Below are 23,571 nucleotides of genomic sequence, written 5' to 3' on the forward strand. Positions count from 1 at the left end.
TTTTACGCCGCCGGTGCGTCACTTTTTGTGACGCATCAGCAGCGTAAAAAATGTGCCTTGTTGCACCATATTTACAAAGTGACGCATCTAGGTAGATGCGTCACTTTGTAAACCCCAGCGCCACATTATACCTGCGCCAGGTATAATGTATGCAGGGGGGGCGTTCTGACGCAAGAAAGGGTCATAGAAGTGACGCAGTGAAATCTATAAGATTTCACTGCGACCACTTCTAGGACACAAATGCGTAAATTTCTTACGCCTGCCTCACAGCAGGCGTAAGACTGACGCAGGTCCTTTCACAGACACATTGCTGGAGTTGCATCACTTTTGTGACACACTCCAGCAATGCGTCACTTTTGCTCCTTACAGATACGTCAGAAATACTGACGTATCTGTAACTCCTTGCGCCATGATGCATCATACTGTAAATGTGACGCATCATTAGTGTCAGAAGGAGTGCGCAGTGAAAAGTGACGCATCGCTGTTTTCACGCAGCGATGCGTCACTTTTCATAAATGAGGCCCTATATATTTAGAATCTATGTGTTTGCTTTTTTGTCTGGAATATATCATCAGTATTAATCTGTTGTTTATACTGTAGTAAGAGATTTAGCACCGTTCTTTTGGACCCGTGTAGGCCTTAAGTGGCTTTGAGGAAGGACTGCATCCACCAGGAACTGACATCGAGTGCCTTATTCAGCAAATCCTGCAAGCCCCCAATGCACAGGGCAACAGAGCAGGCGTGGATTTACTTTTAGAAACAACCTTGCTAGTAAAGGTAAATATTGGCTTTTTGGCCAATGTAAAATCCTTAGCACAATGAAGCCTGAATCCTTTTAAACAGATGGACTCTAGAAGAGATAAGAATTATGTCGTGGGCTATAAAAACAATGTCTCTATCGAGAGGATATTCATTTGATGTGCAGCCCAAGCACCACTCCACTTGGCCAATGAGGAACAAAGTCCTCCTACTATCCCAAACGTGTGCAGTACACTCTGCAACTGTTTGAGGAAGCCTCCTCTGCATTGTAAAAAAAAAGACAAAAGAAGAAAAACTAAAACAGAGACACTAAAAAAAAAATTCTTCTAAAAACAACTTGATAAAAAAATATTTTGTATGAGTTGGTAGGATAGAATTGGTTTACAGTTAACGAAGTGGAAGGAAGCCAGGATACCCTTCGCTATTTCCTATCAGTGCAAAGGGCAGAGCACAACTTGCATCATTCGCTGCTTTCAAGAACTGAATATTCAGGGTTTTTGGTGCTCAGCATGGCACAGGTGTTTCTCCGTTCCTGTGATTTTGCAATCTGAAAACATGTGGGTGTAATTCTCAATAAATGTTACTGTCTGCAGAACTACCTTAGGGCCTGAATGAGCACACAGTCTGTTGCCATAGCAGCCAAGACCTATTTCCAGTAAGTCACTCTTTGAAAGCTGCCTCTCTGTTCTGTGAGTTGATGGTTTCCAACCATATTATTGAGATTTGATCATCGCCCTGCCAAAATACCATGGCTAAAATACCGATTTACACAATATTGTAAAGATAATTACATATAGGTATGCGTAGATTTGCTATTCCTAATTCCACATCTCTGTACCTTAGCAAAGTGCATATCAGCAGGGTACACAGACTTAAGAATAGTACACATAAACATACCAGTATATACTTAACACTATATTGTGGGAGGGGATATTTTGGTCACAATATCTTGGTACTTGCCATTCTGACATGCAACTCTTCGCCTCCCTCCCCATAAACACCATAGATGAAGCTGTCTTGTTGGTACCTGCTTCATTCACAAGTTACATCGATACCGGCTCTCCTGTCCGGTCCACCGAACAGCCAAGGGAGGAAGTTGGACAAAAGAGACTCAATACAGAAATCTGAGATAATGAGAAGCTGCACTCTTGCCGGGCTTAGTGGGGGGACTGCTGCAGTGGCAAGTAGGCCACAGAACAAAGTGTAATGCAAAACCCCACACAAAACTACTGCTGGAAAGTGGACTAGTGGAGGAAGTGTGGTAGATGCAAGGCAATTTAGCAGCTCTTGTGCTTTACCATTTCTAAATTGTTTTGGAATCCTGTGTTCAGATATGGGAAAACATGACATAGGTTTCAAGGAAACTGTGGGCGGGAACACTTTGCTTCCCTGTTGTCTAGGTTCTGGAATGCTTGTAACTATTAGAAGAAACACCCAAATTCCCTTGCCTCTAAAGGTCTTTCAAAACTCTTAGGTGTATGCCCCCTTTTTTCCTGAAAACCTTACCGAAGCCTCACATCCCATGCATCCTCCTTTCTCGTTACTGTCGTGGGACAGCCAGAGTATATGCAAACTGTCCCCATGCCTCATCAGAGATGTTCTGATTGGCTATTGTTAAGGGTGGATTGTAGAGCTACTCCAATGGAAAAGAGATTGGTGGTCTTTTGATCCCAGCATGGTTTTTCCTGCACCGTGGTAGAATCCCTTTATGTACTGTGTGCCTGCTACAAAGAGACCATGTCTGAGCTATATGAATAGAGTCTATACATTTACATCTGAATGCAAGTGACAGAAGCTGCTGAGTTATCTGCACCTGATGTAAAGATAAGTTGGGTACCACTACATGAGGTCTACAGTTTTCTTTCCTTTGATTTTGCAACTTTTCTTCCTATCTGCCCCAAATCCTGCAGAAGCATCCACGAGACAAAGCAAGATGAGGATTTTGGACCAAGGCAGCAGGGTGAGCGAACCGGTAGCAGAAACGAGGGGGCTAGGAGAGAGGGAGCGTCCATCTCGCTTTTCCTCAAAGATGAGGAGGGATAGGCATGCACCGACTAAAGTCGGGACTCAGCGGTGGGTCAGGCAAACAGGTCACATTGGGCTTATTCCTCAGTCCTTGCAGTTTTCATCACAGACTCCCTGTGCAGTCAGCTCGGCCAGGGCATTGTCCAAGTAGTTGGGATCAGGATAACCATGGCCAGTGAGGTTGGAGCCAAATTCTGTCTTGTGGTGGATCTCATTCCAGACAACCGTGTCGGATTCTCCTGTTGTGTTGGACACTCCGATTGTAAAGATAAGTCGGCGTTCCCAGGCTATGATCAAAAATTTCAGGACCTGTTCAGAAAAGGAAGGGTAGAATAAGTTATAGAAAATATTAAGCAGGCCATACAGTAAAAAGATGTAGATTAAGAGATTCAATATTCCCTTTAGACTCCTGTTGACACTTTTCTAAACGTATGCAACCTAGAAGTCATCCTTGATGCTAAACTATCGTTGATTCCACAAGTGAACAGACTCACTGGAAACAACTTCTACCACTGACGAGCAGAATCCTACCTCTGCAACCACCCCATCAATGGATTGCCCTGGTCTTTACTCATGGTCATCACCACTGGTCATCATCAACTTTTACAATCATCAACTTTTGCAATAGACTCCATGGAGGTCTTCCTACTAAAACCATGGAAAAAGAGCGCAAAACGATTACACTCACCCCACCCTCGGTCTCAAGTCCACAGACCATGTCTGAGCTGCACTGATGTCAACCCACCGGCTGCTGACAAAACAATGGGTTGAATTCAATACCCTATGCTTTATGCTGATGCCCCCTTTTGGTTGGGTAAAACCTTATTTTGCCTGTCCATTGATGCTATTCAAGATAACAAGATGCTTATATTCGGCATCCCAAAGGAGGCTCTGCATTCAACGGCAACATACAAATGTTTTGGGGTCAAAATAATACGTTATATGGACTTCTCATTCAGGACTGCACCTCTTCTAATGCCTCCACCACAAAAAATGACTCTTTGAAATTAAGAAACTGTACTTGTTCCTCAAGGCCTCTGGATTACTCCCAAGTTGGGCGTCTATAATCATTGTGCGCACTGAAAATGCAATTATCTCACTCCTCACCTCCTGCAAAGCCTCTCATCACACATACGAAGCTCATTGTGGCAGCTTCTGTACAACACTGTCAAAAAAATAAGTACAAAATATAAAGCTGTTCCAATTTCAGCAGCCCCTCTGTCCTTCCAGCTAAAAGGCTCTGGAAGTCAGCTCCAATGAATGAATCCATACTTTAGTAGACTGAATGCTCTGCCTACATGTGCTGGTTGCCCTTAAATCGAGTTCTTCAAATACAATGCTGTGCTCTCCGCGGTACCCAATGCTATCAGTGAATGACTCCAGATCCCTCTGCCACTGACTTACTCAAAACTTCTAGAACACATGCTCTGTACCAATGGGCCTCTAGTTATACAGCTAAAATAAGGTACAACCCAGAGATATAGCACAAATAACATGAATTATTGATAGTATAGATGGATTTTGGAGCCAGAGAGATAAATATTTGTGTTTCCTTGATGTAACTTTCCTTTTAGGATAAGTATCGCCTATGCTTGGGTATCATGGAGCCATTTAGCCTCCAGAAGTGAAAGGCTGTGTGCTCTCATGACATTCCACAAACGAACCAACCATGATAAAGGTTGGTGGTTCAGTTTGCTTGTGCTCTCCCATAAACCACCCATCTCCCGAATGGCAAGTTTTATGTCCATGTGCTGTTCTATGACCTATCCAGGCCTGTAGAGGAAATGTTCGATGGTTCAGTGCTATTCCATGAATCACTCTGTCCTGGATCGGGAAATAATATGTGACTGTGCTACTACAAGAGCTATCCAGGTCTACAAGTGAAACATATATGTGCCTGTGCTATTCCACGAAGCACAAAGCCCTAGAGGTGAAATACTGTATGTCTGAGCCCCACTATATAAGCCGCCCAGTGAAATTCCATGATCCGCCCAGTCTTAGATGGGAAATGTTCTACGATAGACCCTTGTGAATTTCAAACATTATTCGCAAACTCTAAGCCAGTTGCCAAATCTAATACAGCCTCAGCTGTCATTTCCAGTGGAAGTCCTGGAAAAGGCACTAAACATGGAACTCACTTCCTTCATTAATTCTAATGAACTCCTGGCTCCGACACAATTCGGCTTCAGGGAACCCCATAGCATGAAGACTTCCTTGATTGTAGCAATCGAAGACCTGAGATCCATCCTGGATGAGGGAGGGAAGGCAACGTTGATCCTATTGGACCTCTCCGCAGCTTTCGATACGGTCGACCATCATATACTAACTAACAGGTGCTCTGAGTTTGGAACTAAAGGTACCACCCTCAAAGCTCTAAAGTTTTTCCTGTCAGACAGCGAACAACACGTGGCATCAGGTGAATTCACCTCGGTCAATTTTAAGTTACCTTGTGGGGTTCCGCAGAGCTCATCATTGAGCCTACCTTGTTCAACCTAAACGTAGTCCCACTATCAAGGCTCGCAGTTTTTAACCATATCCTATGCTGATGACTCTCAGATTATTGTCTCAGTGTCCAGCAATTTACAGGAGACAGCTAAACGCTTTAATGTCTGTATGAGTCAGATCAACAAGTGGATGAGGCTTAACTGCCTAAAATTGAACTCCGGTAAGACTGAGGTTGTACTCCTAGGAAATGACACTTCTTTCGGGTCACCCATTTGATGGCAGGACATGGGTACGCTACCATCACCAGTAAACAAGGTACGAAATGTATGAATTATTACTGACAATAGGCTGACCTTTAAAGATCAGATCAATACCTAAGTCTCATCACTTTTTATTATTTTAAAGATGATTAGAAGTCTCTGTCTTTTCGTTCCACCTGATCTTTAGAAGACAGTTGTGACTGCTCTGGTCTTGTCTAAACTTGATTACGGAAATACCGTATTCTTAAACATTCAAATAAACTTCTGCAGAAATTATATATGCTGCAAAATGCTTCAGCACCACCTACTTTTGGGCATTCCTAAACATAAATCTGTCTCCCAGAGTCTGGTAAAACGACACTATCTCCAAGTTGACATAAGGACAAAGTTTAAATCATTATGCATAGCTTCATAAATGTTACATAACCTTGCTTCAGATTATTTAAAACATCGCTTTTTACTCAATCTATGAATTTGAGCTCAACTATTGCCAAGCTTTTTAGTGATCCCCTGAATAAAAAGAGCTCATTGGGGTGGGAAAAGCTTTATTGCAGGAACAGCTAAATTGTGGAACTCGCTCCCTATGGCGCTATAAGACAGTCCTAATCTATGGCCCTTCAAGAAAGTGCTAAAAAACCTGGCTTTTTAGCAACTAACACTGTTTCTTTTTATTTTTCGTACTTTCCCTTTTTTATAAGCAGTGCCAAGAAGCCTATGGTATTCGAGTGCTTTACAAAATTAAAATCAAATCACAACTCTCTACTATTCTATGAGCCAGCACTATGGTGGTAGTATTCTGTTTTTCTGTGCTATTCCAACAGTCACCTATCCCTACAGGGACATTCTCCATGTCCTTGTTTTATTCAATGAGCCACTCAGCCCTAGGAAGAAAGACTTATTTTCTCTTGTGTTGTTCAGTAAATTACCCTGCAATAGAGAGGACGTGTTCTATTTCCCTATGTTAATATATGAGACACATGACTTACAGTGGAGAAAAGTTCAATGTCCCTATGCTTTGAGTGTTGTATGTTATAGTGTTGTTCAATTAGCCACCGAATCCTACAAGGGAAATGTCCAGGTGCTATTTCTAGAGGCACCCAGCCTAGAGGAAAATGCTCTATGTCCTTGTGCTGTAAAGTCTTCCACCAAGCCCCACACGGAAGCTGTTCTATGTCCCTGAGCTATTGTAAGAGGCATCCAACCATAGAGAGGAAATATTATATGTCCCTGTATGATTCCATCAATCTTGCAGCCAATGAGAAGCAATCCTTTTTTTTCTTATGCTAGCCCATGAGCCACTAATCCTGAACGGGATTTTTTTTGTGTCCTCATGCTATTTCACGAGGTACCCAGAACTAGAGTGTAAATGTTCTATGTCTCCGTGGCATTCAACGAGCCACTGAGCTCCAGAGGGGTAATTTTCAATCTCACCAAACTATTCAATGAGCAACCCCAACCTAGTGGGTAAACGCTCTATGTCCCTGTGATATTCAATGAACCCCACCCCTAGAGCTGCATAAGTTCATGCCTCTAAGCTATACATGAGCCACTGAGCTATAGAGGTCAAAAGGTCTATATTTCTGTGATATGTATGAGCCATTCTGTCCTAGAAGAGGAAAGGACTACACCCTTGTGGTATTCCACTGTGCACTCATCCATAGAGGGCAAATACTCTATGTCCCTGTGCTATTCGAAGAGCCATCCAGCCATAAAGGAAAATATTTTATATTTCTGTACTATTTCATGCGCCACCCAACCCTAGAAGGGAAATACTCTATGTTGTTTTGGTTTCAGCGAGACACCCCTTATTATAGCATCCCAATGGCATAATCCTTCAAAGTCCTATCTCTCAAAGACCTCCAACAAGCTCAGCCCCCTCAAAGCCACCTGCTATGAAGGTCATGTCTAACCATTGCACTTAATCAAAGCTCTCTGTGAAGAAGTTCCCTCACTCCTACTCACTATTATCAATGCCTCCCTCACTCAAGGCTCCTTCATAGAAGCTCTCAAGATGCACTAGATCTTGCCACTCCTTATGAAACCTACTCTAGAATTGATGTTGTCACTAACTACTGGCCCACCACTCACCAACCCTTCATCGGCAAGATCATTGAAAAAGCAGACTACACTCAACTCCAAGATTACATCAATGCCAACCATCTCCTATACAACTACTAATCGGACATGCTGTAGCATGAAGAGAGCTACCTTACACATCATAGACAGTGCCCGTCTGATCACAGATGGAGATTTCCACCTGCCTCTTAGGTTTTGCTGGCACTCTCAACTGTCTTTCACAGCTTCGACCATTCCACCCTCATTGACACCCTTACGTCTTGAATGGTATTCACTGGCAACGTCATTCAATGGTTCTCCTCCAACCGTCCCAAACAACACCAGTTCATTCACAAGGCACCTCCAGGTCCCAGAAGAACCCTATCATCTGCATTGTCCTACAGGGTCCGTTCCTATCACCATCGTCTTCAACCTCTACATGGTGATTCTTGGCACTATGTTCACTGATAACAGCATCAACATTTACCATTATTGAGACAATACAAAACCCTACCTGAAAGTCTCCTCCGCTTTATACATCCAATGACTCAACAAGCATTAGAAATGCAATAGGTCTCGGATTTATTTGAGTTAGAGCTAATGGCATTGTAAATGGCAATGTCTTTTAGCCATGTGTTATGGAGTGTATGCATGTGGTGTGTAATGGAATTATGTGGTTTGGATTGGAATTGTTCACCCTGCACGCTCACACACTGTTCACCCTGCACGCTCACACACTGTTCACCCTGCACGCTCACACACTCACCACTCTGCACTCACCACTCTGCACTCACCACTCTGCACTCACCACTCACTACTCTGCACTCACTACTCTGCACTCACCACTCACTACTCTGCACTCACCACTCACTACTCTGCACTCACTACTCTGCACTCACTACTCTGCACTCACCACTCACTACTCTGCACTCACCACTCACTACTCTGCACTCACCACTCTGCACTCACCACTCTGCACTCACTACTCTGCACTCAAAACTCTGCACTCACCACTCTGCACTCACTACTCTGCACTCACTACTCACTACACTGCACTCACTACTCACTACTCTGCACTCACTACTCACTACTCTGCACTCACTACCCTGCACTCACTACTCACTACCCTGCACTCACTACTCACTACTCTGCACTCACTACTCACTACTCTGCACTCACTACCCTGCACTCACTACTCACTACCCTGCACTCACTACTCACTACTCTGCACTCACTACTCACTACTCTGCACTCACTACTCACTACTCTGCACTCACTACTCTGCACTCATTACTCACTACTCTGCACTCACTACTCTGCACTCACTACTCTGCACTCACTACTCTGCACTCACTACTCTGCACTCACTACTCTGCACTCACTGCTCTGCACTCACTGCTCTGCACTCACTGCTCTGCACTCATTACTCACTACTCTGCACTCATTACTCACTACTCTGCACTCACTAACCTGCACTCATTACTCACTACTCTGCACTCACTACTCACTACTCTGCACTCACTACTCACTACTCTGCACTCACTACTCTGCACTCACTACTCACTACTCTGCACTCACTACTCTGCACTCACTACTCACTACTCTGCACTCACTACTCTGCACTCACTACTCACTACTCTGCACTCACTATTCTGCACTCACTACTCTGCACTCACTACTCACTACTCTGCACTCACTACTCACTACTCTGCACTCACTACTCACTACTCTGCACTCACTACTCTGCACTCACTACTCTGCACTCACTACTCTGCACTCACTACTCACTACTCTGCACTCACTACTCTGCACTCACTACTCACTACTCTGCACTCACTACTCTGCACTCACTAGTCTGCACTCACTACTCACTACTCTGCACTCACTACAGACTCACTACTCTGCACTCACTACTCTGCACTCACTACTCTGCACTCACTACTCTGCACTCACTACTCTGCACTCACTACTCACTACTCTGCACTCACTACTCTGCACTCACTACTCACTACTCTGCACTCACTACTCACTACTCTGCACTCACTACTCTGCACTCACTACTCACTACTCTGCACTCACTACTCTGCACTCACTACTCACTACTCTGCACTCACTATTCACTACTCTGCACTCACTACTCTGCACTCACTACTCACTACTCTGCACTCACTACTCACTACTCTGCACTCACTACTCACTACTCTGCACTCACTACTCTGCACTCACTACTCACTACTCTGCACTCACTATTCACTACTCTGCACTCACTACTCTGCACTCACTACTCTGCACTCACTACTCTGCACTCACTACTCTGCACTCACTACTCTGCACTCACTACTCACTACTCTCACTACTCACTACTCTGCACTCACTACAGACTCACTACTCTGCACTCACTACTCTGCACTCACTACTCTGCACTCACCACTCACTACTCTGCACTCACCACTCACTACTCTGCACTCACTACTCTGCACTCACTACTCTGCACTCTCTACTCTGCACTCACTACTCTGCACTCACTACTCTGCACTCACCACTCACTACTCTGCACTCACCACTCTGCACTCACCACTCTGCACTCACTACTCTGCACTCACCACTCTGCACTCACCACTCTGCACTCACTACTCTGCACTCACTACTCACTACCCTCTACTCACTACCCTGCACTCACTACTCACTACTCTGCACTCACTACTCACTACTCTGCACTCACTACCCTGCACTCACTACTCACTACCCTGCACTCACTACTCACTACTCTGCACTCACTACTCACTACTCTGCACTCACTACCCTGCACTCACTACTCACTACCCTGCACTCACTACTCACTACTCTGCACTCACTACTCACTACTCTGCACTCACTACTCACTGCTCTGCACTCACTACTCACTACTCTGCACTCACTACTCTGCACTCACCACTCTGCACTCACTACTCTGCACTCACTACCCTGCACTCACTACTCACTACCCTGCACTCACTACTCACTACTCAGCACTCACTACTCACTACTCTGCACTCACTACCCTGCACTCACTACTCACTACCCTGCACTCACTACTCACTACCCTGCACTCACTACTCTGCACTCACTACCCTGCACTCACTACTCACTACCCTGCACTCACTACTCACTACTCTGCACTCACTACTCACTGCTCTGCACTCACTACTCACTACTCTGCACTCACCACTCTGCACTCACCACTCTGCACTCACTACTCTGCACTCACTACTCACTACCCTGCACTCACTACTCACTACCCTGCACTCACTACTCACTACTCTGCACTCACTACTCACTACTCTGCACTCACTACTCACTACCCTGCACTCACTACTCACTACCCTGCACTCACTACTCACTACTCTGCACTCACTACTCACTACTCTGCACTCACTACCCTGCACTCACTACTCACTACCCTGCACTCACTACTCACTACTCTGCACTCACTACTCACTGCTCTGCACTCACTACTCACTACTCTGCACTCACTACTCACTACTCTGCACTCATTACTCACTACTCTGCACTCACTACTCTGCACTCACTACTCTGCACTCACTACCCTGCACTCACTACTCACTACCCTGCACTCACTACTCACTACTCTGCACTCACTACTCACTACTCTGCACTCACTACCCTGCACTCACTACTCACTACCCTGCACTCACTACTCACTACTCTGCACTCACTACTCACTACTCTGCACTCACTACTCACTGCTCTGCACTCACTACTCACTACTCTGCACTCACTACTCTGCACTCACCACTCTGCACTCACTACTCTGCACTCACTACCCTGCACTCACTACTCACTACCCTGCACTCACTACTCACTACTCTGCACTCACTACTCTGCACTCACTACCCTGCACTCACTACTCACTACCCTGCACTCACTACTCACTACCCTGCACTCACTACTCACTACTCTGCACTCACTACCCTGCACTCACTACTCACTACCCTGCACTCACTACTCACTACTCTGCACTCACTACTCACTGCTCTGCACTCACTACTCACTACTCTGCACTCACCACTCTGCACTCACCACTCTGCACTCACTACTCTGCACTCACTACTCACTACCCTGCACTCACTACTCACTACCCTGCACTCACTACTCACTACTCTGCACTCACTACTCACTACTCTGCACTCACTACCCTGCACTCACTACTCACTACCCTGCACTCACTACTCACTACCCTGCACTCACTACTCACTACTCTGCACTCACTACTCACTACTCTGCACTCACTACCCTGCACTCACTACTCACTACCCTGCACTCACTACTCACTACTCTGCACTCACTACTCACTGCTCTGCACTCACTACTCACTACTCTGCACTCATTACTCACTACTCTGCACTCACTACTCTGCACTCACTACTCTGCACTCACTACTCTGCACTCACTGCTCTGCACTCACTGCTCTGCACTCACTGCTCTGCACTCATTACTCACTACTCTGCACTCATTACTCACTACTCTGCACTCACTACTCTGCACTCATTACTCACTACTCTGCACTCACTACTCACTACTCTGCACTCACTACTCTGCACTCACTACTCACTACTCTGCACTCACTACTCACTACTCTGCACTCACTACTCTGCACTCAATACTCACTACTCTGCACTCACTACTCACTACTCTGCACTCACTACTCTGCACTCACTACTCACTACTCTGCACTCACTATTCACTACTCTGCACTCACTACTCTGCACTCACTACTCACTACTCTGCACTCACTACTCACTACTCTGCACTCACTACTCTGCACTCACTACTCACTACTCTGCACTCACTACTCACTACTCTGCACTCACTATTCACTACTCTGCACTCACTACTCTGCACTCACTACTCTGTACTCACTACTCTGCACTCACTACTCTGCACTCACTACAGACTCACTACTCTGCACTCACTACTCTGCACTCACTACTCTGCACTCACTACTCTGCACTCACTACTCACTACCCTGCACTCACTACTCACTACTCTGCACTCACTACTCACTGCTCTGCACTCACTACTCACTACTCTGCACTCACTACTCACTACTCTGCACTCATTACTCACTACTCTGCACTCACTACTCTGCACTCACTACTCTGCACTCACTACTCTGCACTCACTACTCTGCACTCACTACTCTGCACTCACTGCTCTGCACTCACTGCTCTGCACTCACTGCTCTGCACTCATTACTCACTACTCTGCACTCATTACTCACTACTCTGCACTCACTACTCTGCACTCATTACTCACTACTCTGCACTCACTACTCACTACTCTGCACTCACTACTCTGCACTCACTACTCACTACTCTGCACTCACTACTCTGCACTCACTACTCACTACTCTGCACTCACTACTCTGCACTCACTACTCACTACTCTGCACTCACTATTCTGCACTCACTACTCTGCACTCACTACTCACTACTCTGCACTCACTACTCACTACTCTGCACTCACTACTCTGCACTCACTACTCTGCACTCACTACTTTGCACTCACTACTCTGCACTCACTACTCACTACTCTGCACTCACTACTCTGCACTCACTACTCTGCACTCACTACTCTGCACTCACTAGTCTGCACTCACTACTCACTACTCTGCACTCACTACAGACTCACTACTCTGCACTCACTACTCTGCACTCACTACTCTGCACTCACTACTCACTACTCTGCACTCACTACTCTGCACTCACTACTCACTACTCTGCACTCACTACTCACTACTCTGCACTCACTACTCTGCACTCAATACTCACTACTCTGCACTCACTACTCACTACTCTGCACTCACTACTCTGCACTCACTACTCACTACTCTGCACTCACTATTCACTACTCTGCACTCACTACTCTGCACTCACTACTCACTACTCTGCACTCACTACTCACTACTCTGCACTCACTACTCACTACTCTGCACTCACTACTCTGCACTCACTACTCACTACTCTGCACTCACTATTCACTACTCTGCACTCACTACTCTGCACTCACTACTCTGCACTCACTACTCTGCACTCACTACTCTGCACTCACTACTCACTACTCTGCACTCACTACTCACTACTCTGCACTCACTACAGACTCACTACTCTGCACTCACTACTCTGCACTCACTACTCTGCACTCACTACTCTGCACTCACTACAGACTCACTACTCTGCACTCACTACAGACTCACTACTCTGCACTCACTACAGACTCACTACTCTGCACTCACTACAGACTCACTACTCTGCACTCACTACTCACTACTCTGCACTCACTACTCACTACTCTGCACTCACTACTCTGCACTCACTACTCTGCATTCACTACTCTGCACTCACTACTCTGCACTCACTACTCTGCACTCACTACTCTGCACTCACTACTCTGCACTCACTACTCACTACTCTGCACTCACTACTCTGCACTCACTACTCTGCACTCACTACTCTGCACTCACTACTCACTACTCTGCACTCACTACTCACTACTCTGCACTCACTACTCTGCACTCACTACTCACTACTCTGCACTCACTACTCTGCACTCACTACTCTGCACTCGCTACTCACTACTCTGCACTCGCTACTCACTACTCTGCACTTGCTACTCACTACTCTGCACTCGCTACTCACTATTCTGCACTTGCTACTCTGCACTCACTACTCTGCACTCGCTACTCTGCACTCACTACTCTGCACTCACTACTCTGCACTCACTACTCTGCACTCACTACTCTGCACTCACTACTCACTACTCTGCACTCACTACTCTGCACTCACTACTCACTACTCTGCACTCACTACTCTGCACTCACTACTCTGCACTCACTACTCACTACTCTGCACTCACTACTCACTACTCTGCACTCACTACTCACTACTCTGCAGTCACTACTCTGCACTCACTACTCACTACTCTGCACTCACTACTCTGCACTCACTACTCAGCAACTGCGCGGACGAACTCGCCCCACTGAGGACCCCGCCCAGCAGACCCGGCAGCAAGAAGGCCCTGTGGTTCACCGACGAATTCAAGAGCTCCAAGAAGAACTGCCGAGCCCTCGAGAAAGCCTGGAGAAGGGAGCAAACACCGGACAACATGACCACCCTCAAGCTTGCCACCCGGAAGCATCACCAACTGATCCGCGACACCAAGAAAACCGCATTCAAGGACCGGCTGGATAACAACGCACACAACAGCAAGGAACTCTTCAACATCGTGAAAGAGCTCTCCAACCCCAACGCCGGAAACAACGACATCACCCCATCGCAAGAACTCTGCAACTCCCTCGCCTCCTACTTCCACAACAAGATCGCGGACATACACAACAGCTTCAACACCCAACCGACGAACGCCACGTCCAACTCGACCGAACCACCGCCCCCCACCACCACCCTCCGCGCCTGGACTCCGATCTGCACCGAAGAAACCATCCGCATGATGAACTCCATCCACTCCGGATCTCCGACCGACCCCTGCCCTCACCACGTCTTCAACAAGGCCGACGCCGTCATCGCACCCCACCTGCGTGACATCATCAACACCTCCTTCACCACCGCCACCTTCCCTGAGAGCTGGAAGCATGCCGAACTCAGCACTCTACTCAAGAAACCAACAGCGGACCCCACCGAGCTCATGAATTACCGCCCCATCTCGCTGCTCCCGTTCCCAGCCAAAGTCATCGAGAAGACCGTCAACAAGCAGCTGGCCGCCTTCCTCGAGACGAACGGATCCCTCGACCCCTCACAGTCTGGCTTCCGAGCCAACCACAGCACCGAGACCGCCCTCATCGCTGCCACCGATGACATCCGAACCCTGATGGACAGCGGAGAAACAGCGGCCCTCATCCTACTAGACCTCTCCGCGGCCTTCGACACCGTCTGCCACCGCACCCTAGTGCATCGCCTCAGCAACGTCGGAATCCAGGAGAAGGCTCTGGAATGGATCATCTCCTTCCTCGACGGAAGAACACAGAGAGTCCGTCTACCACCGTACAAGTCAGAGGCCACCGAAGTCATCTGCGGCGTCCCTCAAGGATCCTCGCTGAGCCCAACCCTCTTCAACGTCTACATGAGCCCCCTCGCGGCCATCGCACGCCAACACAACCTCAACATCATCTCCTACGCCGACGATACCCAGCTGATCCTCTCCCTGACCAACAACCCCGCCGCCGCCAGAGCCAACCTTCACGAAGGAATGAAAGAGGTAGCCGAGTGGATGTCGACCAGCCGCCTGAAGCTGAACTCGGACAAGACGGAAGTCCTCATCCTGGGATCCTCGCCCTCCGCCTGGGACGACTCCTGGTGGCCCCCGCCCTGGGCACCGCACCCAAACCGACAGACCACGCACGCAACCTGGGCTTCATCCTGGACTCCTCCCTCTCCATGACCAAGCAAGTCAACGCCGTCTCCTCGTCATGCTTCAACACCCTGCGCATGCTACGGAAGATCTTCCGGTGGATCCCCACCGAGACCAGGAAGACTGTCACCCAGGCACTCGTCACCAGCCGACTGGACTACGGCAACGCCCTCTACGCCGGAACCACCGCCAAGCTCCAGAAGAGACTCCAACGGATCCAGAACGCCTCAGCCAGACTCATCCTCGACATCCCACGACACAGCCACATCTCCGGACACCTAAGAGACCTGCACTGGCTCCCGGTCAACAAGAGAATCACCTTCCGTCTCCTTACCCACGCACACAAAGCTCTTCACGATCAAGGCCCGAGCTACCTCAACAACCGCATCAACTTCTACGCTCCCAAACGACACCTCCGATCAGCCAGTCACGCCCTCGCCGCCGTCCCCCGCATCCGAAGAACGACAACAGGAGGAAGGTCCTTTTCCTACCTGGCCGCCAAGACCTGGAACTCCCTCCCGACCCACCTGCGCCTGACCCAAGACCACCTCGCCTTCAGGAAGAAGCTCAAGACCTGGCTGTTCGGGCAGTAGCAGCACCCCCCCCCCTAGCGCCTTGAGACCCTCCGGGTAAGTAGAGCGCTCTATAAATGCCTATGATTGATTGACTACTCTGCACTCACTACTCTGCACTCACTACTCACTACTCTGCGCTCACTACTCTGCACTCACTACTCTGCACTCACTACTCTGCACTCACTACTCACTACTCTGCACTCACTACTCACTACTCTGCACTCACTACTCTGCACTCACTACTCACTACTCTGCACTCACTACTCTGCACTCACTACTCACTACTCTGCACTCACTACTCTGCACTCACTACTCTGCACTCACTACTCTGCACTCACTACTCTGCACTCACTACTCACTACTCTGCACTCACTACTCACTACTCTGCACTCACTACTCTGCACTCACTACTCTGCACTCACTACTCTGCGCTCACCACTCTGCACTCACCACTCTGCACTCACCACTCTGCACTCACCACTCTGCACTCACCACTCTGCACTCACCACTCTGCACTCACCACTCTGCACTCACTACTCTGCACTCACCACTCTGCACTCACCACTCTGCACTCACCACTCACTACTCTGCACTCACTACTCGGCACTCACCACTCACCACTCTGCACTCACCACTCACTACTCTGCACTCACTACTCACTACTCTGCATTCACTACTCTGCACTCTGCACTCACCACTCTGCACTCACCACTCTGCACTCACCACTCACTACTCACTACTCACCACTCTGCACTCACCACTCTGCACTCACCACTCTGCACTCACCACTCTGCACTCACCACTCTGCACTCACCACTCTGCACTCACCACTCTGCACTCACTACTCTGCACTCACCACTCTGCACTCACCACTCTGCACTCACCACTCTGCACTCACCACTCTGCACTCACCACTCTGCACTCACCACTCACTACTCTGCACTCACCGCTCGGCACTCACCACTCACCACTCTGCACTCACCACTCGCTACTCTGCACTCACTACTCTGCACTCACTACTCACTACTCTGCATTCACTACTCTGCACTCTGCACACACCACTCTGCACTCACCACTCTGCACTCACCACTCTGCACTCACCACTCACTACTCACCACTCACTACTCACTACTCTGCACTCACTACTCTGAAAGCAGGCAAGGCTACCGATTAATTTTACACTGGTCACGGTTAACACTCTTTTCTAGAAGAGAATAGACACGTTTATCTTGGTGGGTTGAATAAAAAAAAACACATGGCGCACCCTGGTGTCCAATAAAGAATAGGCGATCAGTAACGTGCACGCTCAGTGAGCAGACTGTACTGAATGTTCTGTGTACATTCGCAGAATCCTTCAAAGCACATCTGACATCATTCTTTGCTCCCGCCATTCCGGTACTTTACACTGCAAACACTCCCGCAAGTCCATGCAATTAGAGGACATAACATTCTAAACAAGCACCTACCTCTCAGTGCCCTCACTGCGTGAAACTTCTCGATGCCGGCCAGGAAGAGAGCAGTGATCAGCGCGCGGCGGGGACGCTGGCGCCGTGAGCGTGCGCGCGACCGAATCCGCGCGTGGCCAGCTCTTGTCGCACCTCTCCCATTGAGAATGCTGGGCGCGTGCCCAGCTCTTGTCTCCTTTTGTCGGCTTTGGAGACTGAAACGATTGCAATACTTCTCTGCCGAGAACGCGCTTTCAGCGCGTCTCTAGGCCGAGACCTAAAAACTGCTGCCCACTAATCTGGACCTGGATGTCTTCAAGCTAATTCCTGTTATTTGCCAAAAACAACAAGCAAGAAATAGTGCAAGCCTGGCTCAATGACATGAACCTTGATGGCATCAACACCAGCTTTCACCTGTGGCAAGTCACTTGAATTCACCTTCTCCTTCACGGACCAAATTGCCAAAAATAACTAACATTATCTCTTACTAGCTCTTTCCCCTGAAGAAAGTCAGACCGTTCTCTTTTTTAAATTGTCTTCAGAATTGGTGTTCAACCCTGGTATTCTCTTATCTGGATGATGGAAATGTCATTTTTTTAATGGCCTCTGTAACTCTATTCTGGTCCACTTTAAGGGCATCCTACACACCACTGCATGTCTCATCTAGGGTCTGATGAAATATGATCACATCAGCACCATCCTGGTGGCAATCCATTGGCTCCCCTAGCTACATCACTTATGACACCACCACAACCTGCATCCCAGTGTATCTAGCTGATAATCTCACTATCTCTGGTGGCTCTCCGGACACAAGCAGCCAGGTCACAATCAGACTGAATACAAAGTAAAAACAAAAGGCACTCAGCCTTTCTTGTCAATGCACCCATCATCTGGAACAAACCCCCTCATCTGTCAGAGCTGCACCAAATCTCCCAAATTCAGGACAGCATTGCAGACACATCTCTTTCAAGAACACTACATCACGATGAAGTGACAGACCAGTAACACATTACCTGTAAAGTCACTTATTGACAGTAGCCTTGGATTTGACTCTGTCATTGCTATGCTGCCTTTGACTAGGTTCATGCTGTACAAATACTCCATACATGCATACATACATACATACATATATACGCCTATCCTTGATGGGAAATACTTTATTTCCCTTTGGTTTTAAATGAGGCACTCAGCCGTGGAAGTGAAAAGGTCTATGTTCATATTCTACTCACTGAGCCACCCAGTCTGAGAGGTCCAAAGATGTATGCCCCTGTGCCATCCCATCAGTACCAAAGCCAGAGAGGAACTGCTGTATGTTTCTACGCTGTTCCATAAACCATTCAAACCTGAAGACCACCTACACATATTGTTAATAGCCTGTCCTTGGGCTATTTTTGAGGTCATGCTGCCCTTCAGAAACAAGCTCAACGTCACCTTGCAAACAGAGCACACAGCAGGAAATTCCATTTGACAAATTGCTTCTTCTGAATCTAGTTAATAGCAGACTACTTCAGAACATCAAATCAACTGCTGTGAAAATAATTTGCATCTAACGGTGTCTCCTGCTTTCAGTTCTTAGTCTAATTTAAGTAGAACAAATGACTTGATTTTGTTTTAGTGGAATGAAATGCCGAAATGCCCATATGCCATAACTGAAAACCATAGGGAGCATCTGTAAGTGGTGCACTGGCAGAAGGCTGCCTGGCAGTCCTTATACTTGGGACTAGGGTGAAGGTTTCTTTCACATCAATTACCTTTCTGCCTTTGTCAGTATCTGGAAGGTAGCAGTGGCGCGGGAAGCCCCTAGCGGTGAACTTCTTCCCTGGATTTGGATGTTCAGAGCCCTGTGGAAAGAAGACATTAAAGAAGTGAGTACATCCTCTGAACTATGCAGACGTGACATGCAGAGCAAGCAGTTATTCTCCTCGTTGATACTGATAACTCCCAGGCACCCCTACAATGGCAATGCGGAGAGAAACTGTTCCTGGGGCTGTAATACAGATAGTGCTACCGGGTGCAACAGGAGTTTGTGCCCAATGTATGCACCCCTGGGGCACTCTGGTATTGCAGAACGGGTCGCAGACACTTGTAAGGCCACTTAGGTAATACAGAGAGTGCCCCTGCATGATCACTGGGAGCATGACATCATTTATACGGGGGCGTGGCCTCGTGCAAATGATGGAAAGCCAGACCTAGTCAGCCAGTGCCATATTACAGATGCAAGTGCAATGGCAAAGAAACCTGTGAGAGGCGCACTGATTGCGCGCCACATAGGAGGTGGCACTAGGAAGGACCACAGAGAGCGACCTTTGGGAGGGAGGCGCAGGCGTTGCAGGGATACTCCAGCTCTCACTCCACAAGCATGTGCACACTGCCCCCGCCTGCAGGGGGATAATTCCTATCTCTTCAAACAGTGGTCAGGTCCACAGACTTCAGTAAAAGGCAGACTTGAGGCTTCAAAGAGGCAACTCACCTTTCACTAATACACCTTTCTCAGTGCAGGGACGAGGTGTGCCTCCACTGTGAAAACATATATTTTTTAATTTGCTGCACAGGTCAAATCTGTGCTGGAAGGTTCTCTATCCATTATTTAAGGCCCTTTTTCTGTCCTTTCATTGAATTTGTTTTGTCACCTCGTTGTGGTGCCCTAAGGCTGTCACTACTTCCATTTTAGGAACACAGGTCCTGGACATAGGGACGCCAACTTGCAAAGCTTCTTTCTGTAACTAAAACTGACATGCTCATGGAAACGCAGGTCTCTAGGTCAGGAGCAAAACACAACTACTCACAGAAAAGGCATTGTGAATCGGAACGAGAAGGATGGACTAAGGGGCAGTGAGAAACAAACCATCACCTACAGAGGCACACTCCCAGAGAGTCACCAAAGGGCTTCACACCACTCACTATCAGGCTCTGTTCACTGTGCTTCAATCCTCATCCTCTGCGGGGATCACTGAGCACTAAAGAGCTCATCAGTAGACTGCAGGTAAGCACGGCCCTTGCAATCTGTTGGCAGGAGCAGCCAGTCTGACTGCCCAGCCTACGAGCACCTGTGACATATCGCTGGAGACACTGACCTGGCAGATGTGTGATCCTCTGCCTGCAGAGCTCAGGATCAGCAGACGGTGTGCTCGCCTGAGAAACTGAACTAGACCATGGCAGCTCCATCTGCTGAGCTTCAGAGCTGTGCAGTTCTGCAGTAATGTGTGGATGTGCTTTGAGAGTCAGTGTGTTTGATATGCACCGTGGCTGTACTTCCTCAGAGCTGCAGTATGCATAAGTGTTTCTCCTTCCCCTAAGCTACATACGGCGTGCTGCATGTCCCTTCGCTGACCGGCAGTTTGTGTGAGCTGTAATTATTTAGAGGATAGAATATATGTGCCCTGTCTGTCCCGACTCTGAGATGCAGTATGTACACAGTGCTTATGTGTACTATGATCCTTCCCCTGGGCTGCAATATGTGTGCTGAATGCCCATCCTCTGGCCTGCAAAAAGAACAATTGATGGTCAGAATGCTGAACAATGTCATTCCCCCCAGTATAGAGATCTGGGCCTAAATCCATTTTTTTCTGCTCACCATGCCATTCCAGGTTGGACTCTGCTCCCCATGGGAACCAACCAGTCTGAACTGCCAGACTAGGTCCACCCTGGACCAGAAACAAGCATCCTGTGACCAGTTTTGGGGTATTACCTCTCATCAGCCAGGCTAGCTTGCCTACAGTGACATGGAGGGAACGGGTGCCAAGTCTGGGTTTTATGTCTTTTCTCCGACCAGCAGAACATGTGCAATCTACCGTGCCCTGCAGTGTGCGTGCTGAATGACCTTGCTCTGAGTTGCAGCATGTGTGCCATCTACCCTCTGAGCTGCAGCGGGTGTGCTATCTACCCTCTGATCTGCAGCGGGTGTGCTATCTACCCTCTGAGCTGGAGCGAGTGTGCTATATACCCTCTGAGCTGCAGTATGTGTGATGAATGCTCCTCCTCTGGCCTGCTGCTCGTGTGCTATCTACCCCGAGTTGCAGTGCATGTGCTGAATACCCTTCCTCTGGCCTGCAGCATGTGTGCTATTTACCCTCTGAGCTGCAGTATGTGTGCTGAATTCCCATCGTCTGTCCTGCAGCACGCGTGCTATCTACCGTCTGAGCTGCAGCATGTGTGCAGAATACCCATCCTCTGGCCTGCAGCACGTGTGCTATCGAACCTGAGTTGCAGCGCGTGTGCCGAACGCCCTTCCTCTGGCCTGCAGCATGTGTGCTATTGACCCTGACTTGCAGTGTGTGTGCCGAACGCCCTTCCTCTGGCCTGCAGCATGTGTGTTATGTATCCCCTGAGCTGCAGCATGTGTGCTGAAAGCCCATCCTCTGGCCTGCAGCATGTGTGCTATCTGCCATGAGTTGCAGTGCATGTGTTGAACGCCCTTTCCCTGGCTTGCAGCATGTGTGGTATTTACCCTCTGAGCTGCAGCATGTGTGCTGAATGCCCATCCTCTGGTCTGCAACCTGTGTGCTATCAACCCTGAGTTGCAGTGCGTGTGCCGAACGCCCTTCCTCTGGCCTGCCGCATGTGTGCTATTTACCCTCTGAGCTGCAGCATATGTGCTAAATGCCCATCCTCTGGCCTGCAACATGTGTGCTATCCTCCCTGAGTTGCAGTGCGTGTGTGAACGCCCTTCCTCTGGCCTGTAACATGTGTGCTATCGACCCTGAGTTGCAGTGCGTGTGCCAAACGCCCTTCGTCTGGCCTGCAGCACGTGTGTTATCGACCCTGAGTTGCAGTGCGTGTGCCGAACGCCCTTCCTCTGGCCTGCAACATGTGTGCTATTGACCCTGAGTTGCAGTGCGTGTGCCGAATGCCCTTCATCTAGCCTGCAGCACGTGTGCTATTGACCCTGAGTTGCAGTGAGTGTGCCGAACGCCCTTCCTCTGGCCTGAAGCACGTGTGCTATCGACCCTGAGTTGCAGTGCGTGTGCCGAATGCCCTTCCTCTGGCCTGCAACATGTGTGCTATCGACCCTGAGTTGCAGTGCGTGTGCCAAACGCCCATCCTCTGGCCTGCACCACGTGTGCTATCGACCCTGAGTTGCAGTGCGTGTGCCGAATGCCCTTCCTCTGGCCTGCAACATGTGTGCTATCGACCCTAAGTTGCAGTGCGTGTGCCGAACGCCCTTCATCTGGCCTGCAGCATGTGTGCTATCGACCCTGAGTTGCAGTGCGTGTGCCGAACACCCTTCCTCTGGCCTGCAACATGTGTGTTATTGACCCTGAGTTGCAGTGCGTGTGCCGAATGCCCTTCATCTGGCCTGCAGCACGTGTGCTATTGACCCTGAGATGCAGTGCGTGTGCAGAACGCCCTTCCTCTGGCCTGCAGCATGTATGCTATGTACCCTGAGTTGCAGTGTATGTGCTGAAAGCCATTCCTTTGGCCTGCATCATGTGTGCTATTTAACCTCTGAGCTGCAGAATGTGGGCTAAATGTTCATCCTCTGGCCTGCAACATGTGTTCTATCGACCCTGAGTTGCAGTGTGTGTGCCGAACGCCCATCCTCTGGCCTGCAGCACGTGTGCTATCGACCCTGAGTTGCAGTGT

At 48.5% G+C, this 23,571-nt stretch overlaps 1 protein-coding gene across 1 annotated transcript in view; it reads right to left on the bottom strand.

Moving 5' to 3' along the window:
* Positions 1-2,093: 2,093 nt before the first annotated feature.
* Positions 2,094-23,571, bottom strand: part of DTX1 (deltex E3 ubiquitin ligase 1) — a 360,224-nt gene continuing 338,746 nt past the window's right edge. The window contains exons 9-10 of the mRNA XM_078667169.1: positions 19,740-19,829; positions 2,094-3,093 (exon numbers count right to left, since the gene is read on the bottom strand). Coding sequence (XP_078523295.1) covers positions 2,869-3,093; positions 19,740-19,829 — 315 coding nt within the window. The 3' untranslated portion in view covers positions 2,094-2,868. The remainder of the gene's footprint in view (positions 3,094-19,739; positions 19,830-23,571) is intronic.

This window comes from Lissotriton helveticus, chromosome 11, assembly GCF_964261635.1.
Source record: "Lissotriton helveticus chromosome 11, aLisHel1.1, whole genome shotgun sequence".
Taxonomy (NCBI): Eukaryota; Metazoa; Chordata; class Amphibia; order Caudata; family Salamandridae; genus Lissotriton; species Lissotriton helveticus.